A 22,813-nucleotide genomic window follows, 5' to 3' on the forward strand; every position below is an offset into this window, starting at 1 on the left:
GAGGTCGTGGCTTAGCCCAGACTGATTTAATGAGTGGTAAATGTGTATACCAAACGATTAGTCATTCCATGTATAATAAAGCACATAATTTAGATAGGGAAAAAGCAGTGAAGACAGGAGTTCAAAATACATGCAAAACCGATGCGGTTGAAGTGAACAAATCGGCCAATAATTACTGCAGGATAAATTAAGATTTCATTTGTGTGTCTTCGATACGAGACATTCTCGGAGTGGATATGTTTTACCTTGTACATTGCGTCACGTACACATAGCGCGTCGCCAGAGGCGCGGAAGCTTTATTTCCTGGTGTACAGTTTCTGCCAGTAAAACGACCTTAATTTTTGCGTGCCGCAGTGGCCAATTGCAGGTCTTTCTACTGGACTTCGGGGACTTGCTTGGCGATAATCTACCACTGTTTCCTGACAATTCTTCACGTCAATGAGAGGGAGATGCAACATTAAAGGCAGACAGAGAAATTTCTGTTGCGACCTGTCTGTTTTTTCATTTATTTTCTTTCCACAGTGGGCAGCCAGCCTTCTCACCGAAGAAGCTTAGCAAACGTGCCGGTCCGACGTATATTTAAAAAACAAAGAAAAAATGATCCAATGAATTCCTGAAGGAGAGTGCGTGTTCTTGTATTTCTTGGGTTTCATGTCAGTATGGATAATGTAACAGGAAATCATCCACTGGTCGTCACAGCAGCTTAAAGGACGTCTCCACCCACCCCACAAGTTGTCGATGTGTTTGCTGGTGTATTCTAAGTTTTTGAAAATTTAAAACCGGGTGGTCGTTTTACGAGAGACCGAGATGTAACGAAGTCGTAGTAGTTAAGCGAAGAGCCACTCTTCACCGTAGACACCGGAATCGGCAATCGTTGACGTCCATCCAGTGCTGTTACACATTCACGAAACTGTTGGGGTTGGGTTATTTTGGGGGAGGAGACCAAACAACGAGGTCATCGGTCTCGTTGGATTAGGAAAGGATGTGTAACGAAGTCGGCCGTGCCCTTTTCAAAGGAACCATCCCGGAATTTGGCTGAAGAGATTTAGGGAAATCACGTAAAACCTATGTCAGGATGGCCGGACGCGGGATTGAACCGTCGTCCTCCCGAATGCGAGTCGAATGTGCTAACCACTGCGCCACCTCGCTCGGTCACGAAACTGTTAAATACTCTTCTGAAGGATGACAGAAATAGCGATTCCAGTTCTCGCGGCTGGTGCTCCTCCAGTATGTGGTGAATTTTTAGGAACGCCTAACCCTTCAAGAGGAATGGAAACACCTAAAAAAGGTACGAGAAAGATAACTGCGAACAAACCTTGAACAACCCCATTAGTACTTCACTTTATCAGCGAAATAGGTATATATAAAAAATTTTACCACAGTTAAGCTATACGGCAATATAAGGCACTTCGGTTGAAATCAGTAGGAATGGAGGAACGCTAAAGCCAAATGGATGCAGAAAAAAAGTGAAAAACGTGAAAAAACCGAAAAGGAAATGGTCGGCGGGACGACAGGTTCTCGATAGAAAAAGAATCAAAATAACATTCGGAGTAATTAGAAGTAACATTACGGATGGAATAGGAACTCCTGTGTTAAACGTACAAGTGCGAGAGCGGATTGGTGGAAAGGGTCCATAGAGGTTTTCTACGAGTAATATGAGCCATCGGGCAATGAAACACAGGAAGAAATAGAGGCCAGTTTGAAGATGTAGGACTCCAGTATTCGTTTCAAAATTCGATAGATTTGTGGTAGACCAAATGTTAATTGAAATAAGTTATGTAGAATCTATCAGAATGTATTTCTACTATCGTACATTTGAAAGAATGTCGTCCATACAATGCAAAAGGTATCGAAGGCAGACAAATGCAACAACTACCACACAACGAACTTGTCAGCTCATGCGTACAAATTCTTGACAACGAACCGGAGTATCTGTTACACGACGATTAGTCTGGTTTCTGGGCAAAGTAGTTACCACAGAGGTAGAGGAATTAAATGAAATATTCAGGAGTGGAGTTAAGATCTAGGGTAAAAGGATGATAAGATGCGCTGACGCCATTGCTATCCTCAGTTAAAATTCAGCATAATTACAGAGTCGGCTGAATGGGAAGTACAATCTACTGACTACAGAGATTAGATTTTGAACAATGAGATCGGCTATACAATTGACATCAAAATTGGGGCTACACAGTACATGAAGTGAAGGAATTGTGCTATCTTAGAAGAAAAACAAGGTATGTCGGAAGAAATTGGAGCACACTCACAGAGGCAAACAGGAAATTCCTTGTTATAAGAAATCTGCTAGCATTAAACATTGAGCATAGTTTGTGAAAAAAATACACTCCTGGAAATGGAAAAAAGAACACATTGACACCGGTGTGTCAGACCCACCATACTTGTTCCGGACACTGCGAGAGGGCTGTACAAGCAATGATCACACGCACGGCACAGCGGACACACCAGGAAACGCGGTGTTGGCCGTCGAATGGCGCTAGCTTCGCAGCATTTGTGCATCGCCGCCGTCAGTGTCAGCGTTTGCCGTGGCATACGGAGCTCCATCGCAGTCTTTAACACTGGTAGCATGCCGCGACAGCGTGGAAGTGAACCGTATGTGCAGTTGACGGACTTTGAGCGAGGGCGTATAGTGGGCATGCGGGAGGCCGGGTGGACGTACCGCCGAATTGCTCAACACGTGGGGCGTGAGGTCTCCACAGTACATCGATGTTGTCACCAGTGGTCGGCTGGAGGTGCACGTGCCCGTCGACCTGGGACCGGACCGCAGCGACGCACGGATGCACGCCAAGACCGTAGGATCCTACGCAGTGCCGTAGGGGACCGCACCGCCACTTCCCAGCAAATTAGGGACACTATTGCTCCTGGGGTATCGGCGAGGACCATTCGCAACTGTCTCCATGAAGCTGGGCTACGGTCCCGCACACCGTTAGGCCGTCTTCCGCTCACGCCCCAACATCGTGCAGCCCGCCTCCAGTGGTGTCGCGACAGGCGTGAATGGAGGGACGAATGGAGACGTGTCGTCTTCAGCGATGAGAGTCGCTTCTGCCTTGGTGCCAATGATGGTCGTATGCGTGTTTGGCGCCGTGCAGGTGAGCGCCACAATCAGGACTGCATACGACCGAGGCACACAGGGCCAACACCCGGCATCATGGTGTGGGGAGCGATCTCCTACACTGGCCGTACACCTCTGGTGATCGTCGAGGGGACACTGAATAGTGCACGGTACATCCAAACCGTCATCGAACCCATCGTTCTACCATTCCTAGACCGGCAAGGGAACTTGCTGTTCCAACAGGACGATGCACGTCCGCATGTATCCCGTGCCACCCAACGTGCTCTAGAAGGTGTAAGTCAACTACCCTGGCCAGCAAGATCTCCGGATCTGTCCCCCATTGAGCATGTTTGGGACTGGATGAAGCGTCGTCTCACGCGGTCTGCACGTCCAGCACGAACGCTGGTCCAAATGAGGCGCCAGGTGGAAATGGCATGGAAAGCCGTTCCACAGGACTACATCGAGCATCTCTACGATCGTCTCCATGGGAGAATAGCAGCCTGCATTGCTGCGAAAGGTGGATATACACTGTACTAGTGCTGACATTGTGCATGCTCTGTTGCCTGTGTCTATGTGCCTGTGGTTCTGTCAGTGTGATCATGTGATGTATCTGACCCCAGGAATGTGTCAATAAAGTTTCCCCTTCCTGGGACAATGAATTCACGGTGTTCTTATTTCAATTTCCAGGAGTGTACATAGAATGTACGTCTGAAACACAGGATTATATGGAAGTGAATCAAAGACTGCGAAAAGGGATAGAACTAAGCTCTGGTGTTACAGAAGGATGCAGACAAAAAAGATATGGGAGGGTTCTCTGGAGAGTCGGTGGCGAAAGGAAAATATGGAAAGTCGACTGGAAGAAGGAATACGATGATGTGATATGTGTCAGGACGTCGGGGAATAGCTTCCATAGTATTTGAAGGGATATGTGGAGGATGAAACCTGTAGTGGAAAACAGAGATTTAAATATACCCAACAAAGAGTGAAGGGCTTTCGGCGCACTTGTTACTTCTAATCGACGAGGTTGGCAAAGGTGGGGAAGTCGTCGTGGAGTGCATCAGACCAGTCAGAATACTGACGACACAAAACTAAGAAGTAAAATAAGAAACATTTCGATTTTACCCACAGCTAAAAATCACTGTTATCTGAAGGGCTTATTTCAATAGTGGTACAAGTCAATTTTTGTTCATTGTGAGATACAGAGTCCTAAAGTTAAATGAACGCTGAAAAATCTGCAATTGAGATGCGAGAAATATCCAAGCATATGGCTTCTTGCTAGAGGCGAACCATTCGTTCTGTTTGTTTGTATCATTAAATACAGAAGCATTATAAGCAGAAAAGTGGAAGTGATGGACTTGTACCACTGCTGATATAAGCCCTTCAGATGTGAGCTGACGGGAGATCACTGCTGTCTGCTGGAGCGAGATATTAAGTGGACGACGAGCAAAAATGTGTACCGGACCGGGATTCGAACCCGAGATCTCCTGCTTACTAGGTAGGTGCGGTGACCACTGCCTGTGTTAAAGAACAGATACCATGCATTCATATATAAACCACAGAGACGGGTAACGCGATCTTGGAGAGCAGAATGTATGACTTACTTTGGTGACTGCCTTCTGTTCACCGAACACCTCACGAACATGTGTGAAAATGGCATGCGCCAGGTGGTGTTCCATCTTGCTTTAAACATCCAATCAGTTGTTCGGTTTCTGTTAGTTAATCGACATTAAACAGAGTACAGACAAGAAGTGGAGAAAACACTTCTCGAGCTCATTTTTTTCTCACTATCGCGCACGTTTCAAGGCTATAGTCCAGCGCTCTTTCACGGTGATGCTCACTGCCGAGATATATTTTCTCGCGCCGTACAGGATGGACTTGCGCGTCAGCAGCTGCTCCAGACCGTGAATGCAACGCCCATGAACTCACACACTGACGGCCGTCGCGCACGGCACGTCACGGTGGCGACGCCACAGCTCAGAGCCTCTGCAGGAACTACGCGTCTAGCGCGGTACCCTTTGTTCCGGGAATGCTGGAAGCTTCCGGTGGGAGTAGCTTCTGGACTCAACATTACGCACCGCAACCGGCGGCACAAAATGCTGAACTAGTGAATTTTCGACATGATTTCGGTCTCACGAATCCCACACGAATCGCACCAGAGCTCTGCTGTTCGCTTGTAAATACAGAGCAGGGGATAATTTAGTACTTTTGTATACTGAAGAGCTTTCATCGCCCATTCAAAGAGCATTAAATGGGAGTAACGGATCATTCTGTATTATGTGTAGGCTAGCGTAGCTATAATTCTGTATTCACCGCGATTGTGGATGTGGAACCAAGTGTCCTGAAGATAATTTCTAGGTTACTCCATATCCGTTTCCCACCCGTATGTTTTCGATGTCACATTCGTAAAGATATCTACCTAGCAGATTAAAACTGTGTGCCTGACCGACACTCGAAATCGTGACCTTTGCATTTCGCGGGAAAGTACTCTACTATCTGCGGGCTGTCTGCTTGTTAAGTTTCACTGCTCATTTCGTTCGCCATATCACTTGCAGCGCCTGCAGGCTCTCAAGCCATCAGACGCCATTCCAAATTTCAGTGCTGCCAACTGTATCTAAGACAGAGGGTTGTAAATTCACATTTAACGTCTTTTATTTTATGTGCACATAATGCGGGATTCAGAATGCGGTAAGAAAATACTACAATAAGCACATGTGGGCAAATGCAAATCTTTGAGAGATCAACGAAGAAGGTCACCACATTACGTTTACTTACTTGTGGCCAGGCAGTGTGGACAAAAAGGCTCATGGGAGGATACAGTCTACTGTAAATATTAACAGGTTCTGGTTATTAACAGTTCCTCCATGACATGTTACCCGCACTGTTGGAGATTGTTAACCTCACAGTAATATAACGAAAGTATGAGGGCTGTTTGGAAAGTCCGATTGGTGGCGAAACGGAAACTACAGAGAAAATTCAGTGAAACTTTGCATAGATGCATTGGGCAATCTCTCTAGTATGTCTCTAGTATGCTTGTCGATCGCCACTTCAGTCATTTCCGTTCTGAACACGCAGTGCGGGTATAAATATGCCCAGAATAGTAGTATTTCCCGTCAAGTATGGGTGCCCGCTCATAGGTTTCGCCTTATTTCATGCAACCCCACATTACGTACTTGTAATTCGTTTCCCTCTTTGTGACATTTCTCGGCCGCACACACCAGGGGCAATGAGGACGAACCTGTATCGTTTTCGATAGGAAGTGTGTCATCACCCACCATACAGCTAGGAGTTGGTTCCCTCTGATGTTCCTCTCTGCTCACATGAAGCGCTGGCTATGAAGACAACATTCTGGAACAGACAACAAAGTACAGACGAGCATAGAGAATCGGCAGAAAGCACAGGCGTCTGCCTTCTATGACGAGGGTATTACAAAGTTGATACAACATTACGACAAATGCCTCAGTCGGAGCCGCGACTATGTAGAGAAGCAGCTCGAAGCTGCAGCTAACTGTTGAAAATAAAACAGTTTTCACTTTCAGCTTTCCACTTCAATCGGACCTTACTTTCTGAATAGCTCCCGTAGTTTATACTCATCTTCCTTTTCTACTTCTCATACGACAGAGCCTAACACAAACGTTTAATGAGCGTTTAGAACGGTCCAGGAGGTTCAGTGGCATGACCTCCCGTTTTCAACTCTCAGTATTCAGTGTTACTATTTCTATATTTCAATTATTTCGCTTAACAGTTATCGCAGGATTACTGCAAAGAACATTCTGTATCCAAAATAGATTACAAACAGTTATCATCTTTGGAGTTTAGTCTGTAAAGGTTTACGGAAAGCATGAATTGCGTTTCTGGATAAATGGATCAGTGAAAGTTCTGTCTGTTCGTAAGGAACGCTAGGATTTGTTGAATATTTACGCTTGCGTGTTCTGAGGCAAAGACGAGATGTGTTTCCATGTGGAATGTGCCTTAACGCTGAGTTCTCGTTTGGTGAAATTGCTTCATGGCATTGGGTTATGCATAGGCAGTGCACATCTGTAATACAGTTTCATTAATCATTCATGACGTACGTGCATTTCATGGTCAAATTTTCATTCATTCACATTGCTAAATTTCTACGACTCTCAGACTGGACGTATATTCCACATTTTGTTACTGGCCTCATGATTTTTGTTGTTGTAAAGGCAGTGTTTCTGACGCATGGTACGGATCTGCCTTAAGTCTATTATTCCGAAGCGTATTACAGTCCACTAAGTCATTCTTTCCATCGATAAAACTTTTCATATGTTTTGCGATTTTCTTGGAATCCTGTTTATATGCTTATTAAGGATCTGACAATAACGTGCCACATGTTATTACTGCAGTAACAGACCGTATGTTACTGTGTTTACTTTCTTTTCTAAAGTCATTTATATGAAGTTGTGTATAAATATTCTCTCTGATTTCGTTTTCTCCGATCACTTATCTTTCATTTAGACACATTAGTGTGACTTGTGCTCTGTAGCCATTACACGGCGGTTGTCCAGAAAGTCACGATCGGTAGCGAAATGGGAAACATCGTGAAAATCAGAAATCTTTTATTTGCAACAGTTACACTTTCCAATTTCTTCTCTACGTCGTCGCCGCTCCAACTACGGTATTTATCGCAAGGTTGTACCAACTTTCCAATACCCTCATTATAGATGGCAGCTGCCTGTGCTTTCGGCCAATCCTTTGCTCTGATCTTCAGCTCGTTGTCTATGCCAAAATATTGTCTCCATGGCCAGTGATTCATGCGAGCAGAGACGAAAAGCAGACTGAGCCACATTAAGGCTGTATGGTGGATGTTCAAATATTTCCCATTGACAAAGCTACAGGAGCGTCTTCATTACCCTTCAGTGGGTGGCATGACCGTTACGTTATATGGGGTTGCATCTAATCAGGCGATATGTCTATTATTTTTTAGGCACCTTTACGCTCTCACAGTGTGCTCAGAACTGAGAAGTGCAACGTGACGCGATCGGTGGGTATACTAGAGAACTGCCCTAAACATCTCTGCAGAGCTTCATCGGATTTTCTCTAAAGGTTCTATTTCATGAACGATTGGAACTTAATTTCAGGGCACCTGTCGCATGATCGAACAATGTAAAACACAACCTTTGGCTTCAATAATTAATGAATTTCACAATTTTCGAATAGTAATTCACTTTAAAGCTACCATCCACTACTCTGAATATTACACGTCCACTATTCTGAATATTACACACAAGCGTTTCCTTCAACAATTAACGGATTTCACAATTTTCGAATAGTGTTCCTCTTTAAGGCCAGAATCCACTAATCTGAAAATTATGTATCCTCTTATCAGCAGGTCAAATAAGTCCTAATGATGTTGCAGATTGCTGAGACGCTGAACTTGGTTCTGCAAAATTTTTTACCTTCGATGCATTCTGTTCGGCTGTTGTTATTAGAAACTGGGGCTCGCATTCCCATAGCACGTCAACTGGCCACAAGCCACATTGCCGAAGCTTATTCATGCTTCCTGAGATATTGGAGGTGATTTCTCACATTCAGAGAAACTCCGTTACCGTTTTAAAGTACATGTTAACTGCTAAAGTAACTTTCTTCCCTCCTGCTTTAGTCACATTGTATTAATAAATTCACGCATTGGTCAAAACTTTCGTTCGACAGGGCATAGATTTTCAAATCAGGGAGCGTTAGGATTTATTTACACTAGTAATTCAATCTTACACTGTTAAGTCCGCTTACAACTTTAGATTTCCCATCGACAACAGGTACACTCTACAGCGGCGTGTGTCGCAAGACAGTGACCAAATATGTCGGCAACCAGTTATGTTACGACTGTTAAATGATTGTATGAGCAGATGGCGGCAAGGGCGTGTAAGAAAGGCTGGTAATAACATTGAAACATCCTGCAGCGTCAACAGATAGGTGGCTGTAATAGGGCACAATGGTCTACATACACATCTACTTACATACTCTGTAAGACACGGCACGGTGCATGGCGAAGAGTTCCCTGTACCACTACTAGTAATTTCCTTTTTTGTTCCACTCGCAAATACAGCGAAGGAAAACGACTGTCTATATGCCTCCATTACACCCCTAATTTCTGTAATCTTATCTTCGTGGTCTTTAAGCGAAATGTACGTTGGTGGTGGCTGCAGTTAGCGTCAAGTATCAGTTTCCTAAATTTTCTCATTGGTGCCTTCTCTCTAGTGATTCCGCTTCGATCATCTCCATAATACATGTGTGTTGATTGCAGCTACGGGTAAGAAATCTAACAGCCTAATTGAATTGCTTCGGTGTTTTCCCTTAATTGGACGTGGTGCAGATCCCAAACACTCCAATAGTACTCAACAGTGGGTCACACTAATTTCCTAAAGACGGTCTTCAACAGGCACACTACTAATACTGTATTCGAACGTTAGGGGTTTGTTTTTCCTACACATCTACATTAACGTATATTTTTCTACATTGGGAAATAGGTGCCACTCATCACACGAACTAGAAATTTGTTTCCAGTCATCTTATATCCTCCTATAGGCAATCGACGTCGATGTTTACCACACATCGCAGCATCATCAGCCCACATCCGCACACTGCTGCTCACCCTGTCCGCCATATCAGTTTTGTATATAGAAAATGACAGCGGTCCTATCACAGGTATTTACGAGGGATAAGTGTTTATACACTCCCGGAAATGGAAAAAAGAACACATTGACACCGGTGTGTCAGACCCACCATACTTGCTCCGGACACTGCGAGAGGGCTGTACAAGCAATGATCACACGCACGGCACAGCGGACACACCAGGAACCGCGGTGTTGGCCGTCGAATGGCGCTAGCTGCGCAGCATTTGTGCACCGCCGCCGTCAGTGTCAGCCAGTTTGCCGTGGCATACGGAGCTCCATCGCAGTCTTTAACACTGGTAGCATGCCGCGACAGCGTGGACGTGGTCCAACTGAGGCGCCAGGTGGAAATGGCATGGCAAGCCGATCCACAGGACTACATCCAGCATCTCTACGATCTCTCCATGGGAGAATAGCAGCCTGCATTGCTGCGAAAGGTGGATATACACTGTACTAGTGCCGACATTGTGGATGCTCTGTTGCCTGTGTCTATGTGCCTGTGGTTCTGTCAGTGTGGTCATGTGATGTATCTGACCCCAGGAATGTGTCAATAAAGTTTCCCCTTCCTGGGACAATGAATTCACGGTGTTCTTATTTCAATTTCCAGGAGTGTATCTCTTTGTTTTGACCAGTAATGCACACTGCAATACAACTGTTTAAACAGCCTGTGTGTGTGTGTGTGTGTGTGTGTGTGTGTGTGTGTGTGTGTGTGAGAGAGAGAGAGAGAGAGAGAGAGAGAGAGAGAGAGAGAGAGAGAGAGATGGAGAAAGAGGGAGAAAGAGAGAGGGGTTGTAAATGTTTATGTTTTTTGTCCACTGGTTTGAGTAATGACTTTAAAAGTGCCTGACTGTTCTATTAGTGAGTTATTAATTTTATTTCACAGTGGTGGCTGCTAAAAATAAAGACCAATACGCTTGACAAGTTCATATTTTTGCAGCGGTGGGCGTTGGACGCTGGGACGAGCGATCAAAGTGCAGAGTGTTAGGTACGGGTGCACACGCTGGGTCGCTTATTTTCTTACGCAACGGGCTGACTTGAAGCGGCTGCAGCCATCTGCCAAACTGCTGCCTCCGCGATCCAGCTGGCAAAGCGCCCCGCCTCTATATCTGGGACAGCCACGCCCGTCACACCGCCGGAGTTCGCTGGAGAACCGGCCACATCTAGAGAGCAACAGCCCGGCCTCTTCAACTCCCCCCCCCCCCCCCCCCCCCGACGGCTCACGTTAAAAAATATCATAAGTCGTTTTCTTAATTCGCTGATGAGCCAAAACATTACGAAAACCTGGTTAGTACGATGTTGGTCCACCTTTAGAAAGCAGTTCGGCAGTGGCGTGGCATGGATTCCTCAAGTCACTGGTAGATCATGCGAGGTACCTGCAGTCTGATGGCTACACATCCGTCACGTAATTCCCGGTGGTTTCGGGGTTTCGGGGCGCGGAACTAGTGCGTGGTGGTGTCTCAGGTGTGATCCACCAGGTTCAGACGAATCTATTTCGGTGGCCAAGACATCAACCTGAATTCACCATTACGGTCCTAAATCGTCGGTTTCTCGTGACACCGACAGTTGTCCCAGCTATCCTGCGCCATCAGGGAAGAGTTCAATCAGGAAGGCAGTCCACAACAATATCCACGTAGTTCACGGCTGTCCTTATACCTTCCACTACTACCACAGGTTCCATGGAAGCCCTCTGAATGTTCCTCACGGTATGAGACTGGCTCCCCCTCCCTGGAAAAGTGCCTCACTGCATGTGATCCACTGGGTCCAGATAAGTGACCAAGACATCAATCTGAATCCGCCATTATGTTATTTTGTCTAAAACTGACATGGTGTGACCGTGGCTGTGTACAATTAATGTAGCAACCAGCCACTACTAATACTGCTATTTATTTAGGTAAATATCGCCGTTACCGGCTTCGAACTGGCATGTTCACCATCAGACGGCTGTTCACACGATTTTCAAGATACAGTTTACATTATCGTTCGCTTTCGATTTTTATTATTCCACTGTGGCGAAGTATTTTTGGTGTGTTGTTGTCCTACGGTAGAAAACAGTGTTAGAAGCGCCCTACGTGAAAATAACTTTTCTCCAAACGATGAAATACAGCGTAAGTAAATATGTAAGGTTATGTGGTTATGGTACTTACGTCGAAAATTCCGCGCGATTTTGTTGTAAAATTGCAGCATTGTATTTTTCGAATATTCCTAAACATATCCAACACTTATGTACATCACCATATTGTGCAAAGCACCACACACGTACACACCAAACGGAATTTCCCACATGTGAAGTTACCACGAAGATTGCAGATTTACAAACACAACAGTTTCAGAGACGTTCTCTCTCAGAGACATCACAATATACACGTTGCTTTCAAACATAATGAATATTAAAACACAAAAATAAACCTAACATTATGAGCATATAATATTACAAATGAAGTTGACAGGTGTAGTAACAAGCTTGCGTGAATGCTACTTATATTGTATTATGTCAACATTGGGCTATATACAAGGAGCAACATAGAGGTTAGATGAAATGAATATATGAGAGTAACAATTGTATTAACATCTATCTATGGTGCACTGAAATTTTGAATCAAGTATGGTAGCAGTATTTTTTTTTTATGCTCCTAAATCGACGGTTCCTTGTGACACGCACAGTCGTCCCAGTTACCCTGCGCTGTCGGGGAAGACTTCAAGCATGAAGGGAAGCAAATAGTCCACACTATTGTCCACGCAGTGCACGGGTCTCATGATGCCTACCACATTGCGACTACCACATTGCGACTACCACATTGCGACTACCACATTACGACTACCACAGGTTCCATGGAAACCCAGTGGATGTTTCTCATGACGTGACACTGCCTCCTCTGCCTTGCAACAGTGTCTCACTGCATGTGATCCACAGAATTCATGTAAGTCTGTGGCCAAGACATCAACCTGAATCCACCATCACACTCCTGAATCAATGGTCCCTTGTGACATGGACAGATGTTCCAGTTACCCCGCGCCATTGTGGTAGACTTCAAGCCACAGTAATGTCCACGTAATATACGGCTGTCATGAAGCGTTCGATAATTACGACAGCTCTCATGGAAGCCCAGTGAATATTCATCATGGCATGCCACTGCCTCCACCGCCCTACAACAGTGCCTCACTGCACTGTTCGGGCAGCCATTAGAGTGGGTGACAGCGTATCGGGGTACAACCGTCGACCTGGTAAATAAAGACACGTGATTCTACTGAGAATGCAACATGTTTGCATTTCTCCGCTCTCCGGTTTCGGTGACTCGTGCCCAGTGCAATCGTAATTGACGCTCTCATTGGTCAGCGCTGCAACACGTACAGGTATTTTGTCCGACAATGTGCGCATTTCGATGTGTTCCAAAACAGTTTTGTCCACACCATCATTGTACTCTACCCTCACGTCTGTACAGATCGCCACCTATCCTACTTAACAGAGAATATTGGCCTATGACTCCCACGTTCTGCAATTGAGGCGTCGAAGTCCAACATTTTTTGTCGCCTACACTTGGTTTCACTGTCTTTCAATCACTTTCCATAGTCGCTCACGGTAGTAACGCACGAATAGCCGATCAGCGTCACCGTTTATGAGGTACTCGTTCTGTGATGAGTGGGTGTAACAATGTGCCATTTTGTCAAAGTTGCTTATGCCAGTGGGTTTACACATTTGTGGCCTGTATCGTAACTAAAATAATTATCCATTCGTCTCTGCTCCTCTTAATATGCATCACGGGACCGAAACGCCCACCGGCAGCGTTCGATATCACGTTGAGCAGTGGTCGCAATACTTTGGGTAATCTGTGTACGTAACAGCTCCCTGCAGCAGGAAAACGGAATTGAAGGACTGTACTCATTCTCTTAGTGTTATTTACAAACGTCGTTGTTCAGGCAAATATTCCGAGTATTTTAGTACGAGGGATCCCTATTGTCCCGGGGATAACATTGTAACTTTATTTAATTTGATTTTTACCCCATTTGTCTATGAAGCGCCAAAGAAACTGGTATAAGGATGCTTTTTCAAACACAGAGGTATGTAAACAGGCAGAATACGGTGTTGCCTATATAAGACAAAAGATGTCTGGCACAGTTGTACACGGATTACTGCTACTAAAATGGCAGGCTATCAAGATTTAAGTGAGTTTGAACGTGGTGTTATAATCTGCGCACGAGCAAGACGTACCGATGAAGTGGGGTTTTCCCAGACTATTTCACGATTGTACTGTGAACATCAGGGATCCGGTAAAACATCAAGTCTCCGTCATCGCAGTGGCTGGAAAAGGATTCTGCCAGAACGGCACCAACGACGACTGAAGAGAATCGTTCAACGTGATAGAAGTGTTACCGTTCCACAAATTGCTGCAGATTTCAATGCTGGGCCATCAGCAAATGTCAACGTGAGAACCATTCAACGAAACTACATCGATATGGACTTTCGGAGCCAAAGGCCGACTCGTCTACCCTTGATGATTGCAAGACTCAGAGCTTTAGCCTCGCTTGCGTCCGACAACAACGACATTGGACTGTTGATGGTTCTGGTTCGAATGGCTCTGAGCACTATGGGACTTAAAATCTATGGTCATCGGTCCCCTAGAGCTTAGAACTCATTAAACCTAACCAACCTAAGGACAACACACAACACCCAGCCATCACGAGGCAGAGAAAATCCCTGACTCCGTCGGGAATCGAACCCGGGAACCCGGGCGCGGGAAGCGAGAACGCTACCGCACGACCACGAGATGCGAGAGGACTGTTGGTGATTGAAAACGTATTGTGTGGTCAGACGAGTCTCGTTTCGAATTGTATCGAACTGGTGGACATGTACAGGTATGGAGACAACCTCATGAATCCATGAATCCTGCGTTCAGCAAGCGACAATTCAAGCTGGTGAACGCTCTGTAATGGTCTGATGCGTATGCAGTTTTCGTGATATGCGACCCCTGAGACGTCCAGATACGACTCTGAGAGGTGACACGTTAGTAAGCATCTTGTTTGCTACCTGCCTCCATTCATATCCTTTGTGCATTCAGACAGACTTCAGCAATTCCAGCACGACAATGCGAAACCACACACATCCAGAATTGCTCCAGGAACACTCTTCTTAGTTTAAACACTTCCGCTGGCTACAAAACTCCCCAGATATGAACATTATTGAGCATATCTGTGACTCCTTCCAACGTGCTGTTGAGAAGAGATCTCCATCCCCTCGTACACTTACGGATTAATGGACAGCCCTGCGGGATGCACGATGTCAGTTCTGTCCAGCATTACTTCAGACGGCACGTTGCGTCACTTCTGCTTGCTCGAGGAGGCCCTACACGATATTAGGCACGTGTTCCAATTTCCTTAGCTCTTCAGAGCTGCACTGAAAATGTATGTGCCCGCATCTCGTGGTCGTGCGGTAGCGTTCTCGCTTCCCGCGTCCGGGTTCCCGGGTTCGATTCCCGGCGGGGTCATGGATTTTCTCTGCCTCGTGATGGCGGGGTGTTGTGTGTTGTCCTTAGGTTAGTTAGGTTTAAGTAGTTCTAAGTTCTAGGGGACTGATGATCATAGATGTTAAGTCCCATAGTGCTCAGAGCCTTTTTTTTGCGCTAAGTGTCTTCTCAATTTCTCAGCACTTACAGAACCAAGTCTATAGCAGTTGCGAGTAATATGCCAAATTCCTGGGGTTACTGAAAATACTCAGTAACATATCTCTGGACGGCCTCCGAAATTCGGTCGGTAGTGGAGTTGGCGTTGACCTACTTTCTGAGTACGATATAATAGACTTGAAATTTTATGCACTGCTGCCGTGAACACTCGGGGTAGTGTGAGAAGGGGTAGAATATTCTGCCTTTGGCAAGAGGGCTGTCTACATTTCTGGTTGCTTTGTTGTGGTCATGCGACTTTCAAATGAGCAAGAGTCCAACGATATAATAGCTGAAGCTAATAATTCTCGTACGACTCATTAGGTAGAAGAGCTTCGAATCATGTTAGTGGTCATATACCGTGGTGAAAAGTCTTGTCGTGAGTGGGCAACCGATAAAGCTACCGTTAACACTTAAGGTCATCAACTTTGAAGTGCATATTAACTGGCCGCGCGGCACCGCCATAAGAGCCGCAAGAATCGCTCTGACGTATTGTCTGCATGTTTTACGATGGGAGTGCGTGCAAGATGCCACGGCACTCCAACTGTAGCCAGTACAAAGTACTGCAAATACTGCCGACAGGTCAGCACATTTAGTAGGTACGCCTTGTGCAAATGACGTTACACGACAATTCTGCACAGTGAATGACACTACAAGAACGGAACGTCAGTCTTAATGAACATCTCAGGCACCATGTAACAGGTGTACTGGATGGTGGAACGCTGCACACTCTTGTGCAAAATTGAGAAAAGCTATTTAAAGGTAAGTTCTTACTGCAGCCAGCGAAGAAACAATAAGGTAGAATAGGTAGTAACAATAATTGAGGAACTAAGTAAGATTGTAAGCGTTTTTCTGAAATTTGTGGCTAGTGAAACAATTTTGTAACCTCTGTTGTAAAATAATATAGGACAACAGATGTGTGATAAATGTGAAGGAGAAGATTGCGTTGTGAGAACAGGCATTCGTGACAAGAAACATTTTGACCAAGAAACATTTGAATACAGATATTCATGACAAGAAAAACTTTTACCACAAGACCTTTGAATATGGATGTCATAAAGTCTTAACAAAATTCTTTATATGGAGTATACTGCTCTATGGATATGAAAGTTATGCTCTGGGTGAACTGGAAAGGTATCGACGTCAAGCTGCTGAAATCTGGGTTTGGTGGAAAATGAGAAGAATGAGCTAGACGGAAATAAAAACCAATGAGAAAATGTTAATAGATGGCAACTAAGAAAGACGATTACTACAGGAAATAGAAAAGAGGAAAAAAATTATTGGGCATGCCGTTAGATACAACAGTATCACCAGTAACTTACTTGATGGGAAAGTCATTGGAAGCGAATAAAAAGGACGACCTAAGAAGTAGTCTTTAGGGGACATACAGAACAGCATAGGATGCGACCAATTACATAAAGATGAAACGAACAGCCAACCATTGAAGACAGTGGTTGCCTCGACAAGGCCTTAGCCTTCAGAACACGTATGTTTGTGATGTATGATAGTTACTTGTGTTCATGAATGAAAATTAGATTAATAACAACACTAAACTGTTGCTTGGATATACGTCATTATGTGAGTGTTTCCAATAGTATAACTTCACTGCAAAATCATTCTTGGCATCTATAGCAATGAAGGCAGTAAAGAACAATCCACTGACTCTGTGTATGGAAAAAATACTCAAAGTATCCGCAAGGCGAAAGTAAATCGATACAGTAACAAAAATAGTCATTCTTGTAACCGCAACAGTAATCTTGACACTCATCAGAATCCGTATCAGTCGGCGTGGCAATTAGCTGCAAAATCAACAAGACTACGGAAATAAAATACTTCCTATATCGAAAGCTGAGCCTCACCAACCCGAGTTAAAAATAATTACTGTGAATCATTTATGATTAAATTTAGTTCAGTTAAATTTTTGGTATTCTGTTCGATGTTACAGCAAAATTCTCTGGTTAAAGTGAACGTTCGTATCTTCAAGTCGACAATCTTTCCTTTGGAACAGCAGCCTGCCTGAATGCTCTGTTTAGTATTGTTAGATCGTGTGACAGTATATAAATGGGAGGTTTGAATTTTTTGTGAATCATCCAATAGCAATAATAATAAATTGTGTAATATTCCATCAAATCCAGAAACAGATTAGAGAAAACTTTATGACGTATCTTTTGATGGAGATGTGCACCTAAACATGTTTCACAGACTCTTTTCACTTCTCCGTCTGTTATTCATAATGCAACATCCAAGCAAAATTAATAAAAATAATATAACTATTGACACTTAACAAAATAAATTGCGGGTCATTAACATTGTAAAACAATTAAGGCAGCATTCATCAAACGTGAAAATGGCATTGTCGTCCATCAAGACGAATACCTCGCCAATATGCTGCCGGTCGGTGGGAGTATGGCTTCACGTATCATACAGCCGTTACGGCGCCTTCCATGACCACCAATGGCGTATGTCGGTCACACATAATGCCACCCAAAAACAGCAAGGAAACTCCACCTTGCTGCACTCGCTGGACAATTTGTCTAAGGCGTTCAGCCTGACCGGGATGCCTACAAATACATCTCCGACGATTGTCTGGTTGAAGGCATATGCGATACTAATCAGTGAAGAGAATGTGATGCCAATCTTGAGCGGTCCATTCGACACGTTGGTGGGCCCATCTGTAACGCGCTACATGATCTCGTGGTTGCAAAGATGGACTTCGCCATGGACTTTGGGAGTGAATTAGAGCATCATGCAGCCTACTGTGCATAGTTTGAGTCGTACCATGACGCGTATGGCTGCACAAAAAACATTGTTTAACATGGTGGCTTTGCTGTCAGGGAGCCATAAGCCGTAAGTAGCCGTCATCCGCTGCAGAAGCAACACTTGGGCGGCCTGTGCGAGGCATGTCATCGACAGTTCCTGTCTCTCTGTATCTCCTCCATGTCGGAACAACATCGCTTTGGTTCAGTCCGAGACGCCTGGACACTTCCCTCGTTGATAACCCTTCCTGGTACAAAGTAACAACGCGGACGCGATCGAACTGCGGTACGGGCCGACTAGGCATGTTTGAACTACACACAAAACGAGCCGTGTACCTCCTTCCTGGTAGAATGACTGGAACTGATAGGCTGTCAGACCCTGTCCGTCTAATAGGCGCTGCTCACGCATGGTTGTTTACATATGTGGCCGATTTAGTGACATCTCTGAACAGTCAAAGGGACTCTGTCTGTGATACATTATGCACAGTCAACGTCCATCTTCAGGATTTCTGGGAACCGGGGTGATGCAAAACTTTTTTTGATGTGAGTACATTCAGTGTACATGGAAAAATTACGCAACGTCTTTCTCCTTCAGAAATCGCATTTCAATGTTGATTGTGTGTGAAAATTCAATTTTACTCCTTGTATAATGAGAAATGTGACCTGCATGTTCGACAGCAGAAAGCGTGGGACCTACTGATATTCCGTTTTATGATTCCACGATACAGCCGTTGCCGCAGTTGTCATGCGAACATGAATTCGATGGATTCGGGAGGGCCAATCTCTACGTCATGTGGGAATTCAACCGCCACACGTGAATATCGCCTGAGAGGACAGACATTTAGTTTGCTCGTGCACAGAGTATCGTACAGCCTAGTACGTAGCAATGAGGATGTGGACTTGCCTACAACAAGGCAGACAGTACGACGACGTCTGGAACACCGCAGCCTCTGAGTATGGTGACCATTTCTGAGGGTTCCACTGACGCGGCAGCAGGGAGAGACACGCCAAAAATGGTGTAACCAGTGACAATACTGGACACAGGAGTCCAAACACGCGGTCTTTGCAGACGAGTGTCGGTTCTGCACACAGTATCACGAGTGGCGTATCTGTGTATGTAGGATTCGAGGGGAATGGAATTAACAGATTGGTTTCTTTATCTGGCCCAGCGCGTCACGTCGCAGCAGACGTACCATGAGGTGCAAGACATGACCTCCTCTGTTTCGCATAGGCACCTGTGCGAACGCCGGTGATTATGCGCTATCAATGATTTTATCAAGACGCTCTGTTCCAACAAGACAATGATGGTGAAGCCCTGACCTACCCCGATACAGAGGCTACTCTCGCCTTGGCTAGAACGTTCACCAGATGGTTCAGCCACTGAAAACATCTGGTGATGGGTTGCCAAGAGACTGGCATTACACTACACACCGTTCATTTGACAGTGGCGCAATAGTAATGGACTTTGACGCAGGTTTGAAGCAACATTAAGTATGAACAATATCCGTATAAGTCATCAAAGCTCAGTTTGTTTCAGAGCCCACCTGAGCTACTGTCGTCCCTGCTGCCAGTGATTGAAAATCAGTGTACTAAAAGCCGCACCCCAATTACATACAAATTTTATCGTGGGATCTCCTTCCTATAATCCACATGTACATTAAGTAAAATTTTGTAGTTTACTATATTTCGAAGTATTGTAATATTGTGGGCTAGCGCTATATTCCCGACTATTGTGCCCTAGTCAAATGAATTGAAAACAATGACCAGTGACACGGCGTATTAACATTCAGCACGTTATAAATCACGGCAATATGCCATTTTCGTTAAGAGAAAAAGAGGAGAAAAAACTCTTATTGGTTGCCATCGTTATCGAGATCAAAGTAACAAAGTAGAGGCACTCACCGAAGATGACCATCTTCTTCGAGCCGGACGTCTCGTTGTCGAAGGTGGAGACGACGCACTTGTACTCCCCCGAGAGGTCGGGTGTGGGGTTGAGGATCTGGAGGGCGCGGTGCTTCTTCTCCTTCTCGCTGGACGCCTCGTAGGTGAGGTTAAGGCGGTCCTTGAGCACGCCGAATCCCTGCGGCTTCTCGTCCTTGATCCACTGGTAGACGGGCAGAGGCTCGTTGTTGAAGTACCACTTGACGACCAGCCCGTCCCAGTGCTTGGGGTCGGCCACGGAGTAGTCGCAGTCCAGTATCAGGCTGCTCTGGCTGCCGTTACGTACTGCCTCCGGCACGTTCAGCTTCTCGATTTGCAGGCCCCAGCAACAACCTGCTGACAGGAGAGCACACTGTTCAGCTCTGTAGACGTGAAATACACTGAAGCGCCAAAGAAACTGGTACAGACATGCGTACTCAAATACAGAGATATGTAAACATGTATAATACGGTGCTGCAGTTGGCAACGCTTATATAAGACAGCAAGTGTCTGGCGCAGTTGTTAGATCAGTTACTGCTGCTACAACGTCAGGTTGCCCAAATTTACGTGACTCTGAACGTGGTGTCATCGCTACCTCTTCGAGGCAGCGCTGAAGTGGGTATTTTTCTGTGCGACCACTTCGCGAGTGTACTGTGAATATCAGGAACCCGTTAAGTCTTCGACATCGCTGTAGCCGGAAAAGGATCCTGCAAGAACGGGACCAATGACGACTAAACAGAATCGTTCAACGCAACAAAAGTGCTACCCTTCCGCAAATTTGCAGCAGATTTCAGTGTTGGGCCACTAAAAACTGTCAGCGTCCGAATCATTCAATGAAGCATCATAGATATGAGATTTCGGAGCCGAAGGCCCACTGGTGACCCTTGATGACTGAGCAAACCAAAGCTTTACGCCTTGCCCGGGCCCCTCAACACAGGATTTGAACTATTGATTACTGGAAACAAGTTGGCTAGTTGGACGAGTCTCTTTTCAAATTGTCTCGAGCGGATGGCCGTGTATGGGTGCAGAGACAACATCGTCAATCCATTGACTCTGCATGTCAGCAGGGGCGGTTCAAGCTGCTCGAGGCTCTGTAATGGTGTGGGGTGTGTGGGATGTGTGCTGCTGGAGTGATATGGGACCCCTGATACGTGTAGATACGTCTCTGACAGATGACACGTACGTAAGCATTCTGTCAGATCACCTGCATCCAATCATGTAGATTGTGCATTCCGACGGACTTCGACAATTCCATCAAGCAATGCGACATCCCATACGTCCAGAATACCTACAGAGTGGCTCCAGGAACAGTCTTCCAGGATTAAACACTTCCGCTGGTCACGAAATATTGGAGATGCCTTGCAACGTGTTGTTCAGAACACATCTTGACCCCCTCTTACTCTTACGGATTTATGGACGGCCCTGAAGGATTCATGGTGCCAGTTCCCTCCAGGACTACTTCAGACATTAGTCGAGTCCATGCCACGTCGCGTTGCGGCACTTCTGCGTGCTCGCCAGGACCCTACACGATATTAGGCAGGTGTACCATTTTCTTTGTCTCCTCGGTATATGACGTGAGATGTTTCACGGATCTGATACAGGGTGATAAAAATAAAGCTGGCCTGAAAAATATTTCAGGCATCTGAAGACAGGGAACATAACTATCTGAAGGTGAATGAAAGGTTTTCTGGAGTCAGGTTTTCTGGGGGCTATTTTATTTTCCAAAAAGTTACGGCTCGAAGGAAAAGAACCTGATAATGTGACTGGAGCAAGGTACGGACATCGAATGGAGCAAAATTTCCGAAATAACCTTAAATCTTAAATGTACCATTGTGGAACTACTGGCATAAAACGAATAAACGTTGCACGGAAATATTTCAGTTCGAACAGGCGAAGGCGGCAAATGGTGGTGGACGCAGTACAGCTTTGAGTTGTGCTCCGAAGAAATACGTAGAAATTCATGCGCGCACTATGGGAAAATTTGAACGGAAGCGGGAAGTATATAATCAGTCCTATAATTAGTGTTGCGTGGTGATACGTACTGTAGGCAAGCCTCTGTCATTACACGATGTTGCAACCTGTTGCTCGAACGGTATGGCTGGTGGCATGTCCATTTTAAGCTGAGAGATGATACCTATAATCAAAAACATCTCATATTTCCATCATAGACGCATATTTCTGTTAGCTGTTAAGTTCCCGGAACAACGATAGTACGTGGTGGGAGAAGTACAACTGATGTGGAAAGTATTTCATGCACATTAAGGTAGGCAACACAACCTACAATATCCACCCCGTGTTGATGATGTAAGTTGTGTTGCCTATCTTAAGGCACATGAAATATTTTTCATATCAGTTTTAATTTGCCCAGCCTGTAGCTTCGTATTGTTTCAGTAGCCAGATGCCTTAGTTTGTTAATATATTGACGGTCCTGTGTATCTCTGTTCATCTATCTTAGGGAGTAGCTCGCCACCTGGCATAATTACCCCCTGAGGGGTTACATGAAGCTTTCTAATGGGTAAAAACCAAATGGGGTCGATTGTGCTCCAGTCATGAAACTAAGCTTTTTTAAAAGAAAATTACTACTAGCACAATTTTGTACGACTGTAGTAAGTTATTAATAACAATTTCTTCATAATTACTAGCATTAACGCATTGCAAAATGCAGTGCAGCTTTTCAGCTTTTGAAACAAATTTACGGACAACTGCCTGACATAGTTAAAGTACTAGACAGATATATCGAACATTTTACCACGTGTTTTCGATAGTAATAGTGACACATACGTAACAAAT

The 22,813-nt window shown here is 45.0% G+C and overlaps 1 protein-coding gene across 8 annotated transcripts in view; it reads right to left on the minus strand.

Moving 5' to 3' along the window:
* Positions 1-22,813, minus strand: part of LOC126272688 (hemicentin-1-like) — a 1,027,565-nt gene that overhangs the window by 585,775 nt on the left and 418,977 nt on the right. For 4 of the 8 annotated variants that reach the window (XM_049975713.1, XM_049975709.1, XM_049975711.1 and 1 more), the window contains exon 2: positions 20,006-20,377. In XM_049975713.1, the coding sequence (XP_049831670.1) occupies positions 20,006-20,377 (372 nt within the window). Of the gene's footprint in view, positions 1-20,005; positions 20,381-22,813 lie in introns of all 8 variants that reach the window. The other 4 variants (XM_049975712.1, XM_049975708.1, XM_049975710.1 and 1 more) reach the window with 1 other exon arrangement.

Source organism: Schistocerca gregaria, chromosome 5 (assembly GCF_023897955.1).
Source record: "Schistocerca gregaria isolate iqSchGreg1 chromosome 5, iqSchGreg1.2, whole genome shotgun sequence".
In the NCBI taxonomy this organism is placed as follows: Eukaryota; Metazoa; Arthropoda; class Insecta; order Orthoptera; family Acrididae; genus Schistocerca; species Schistocerca gregaria.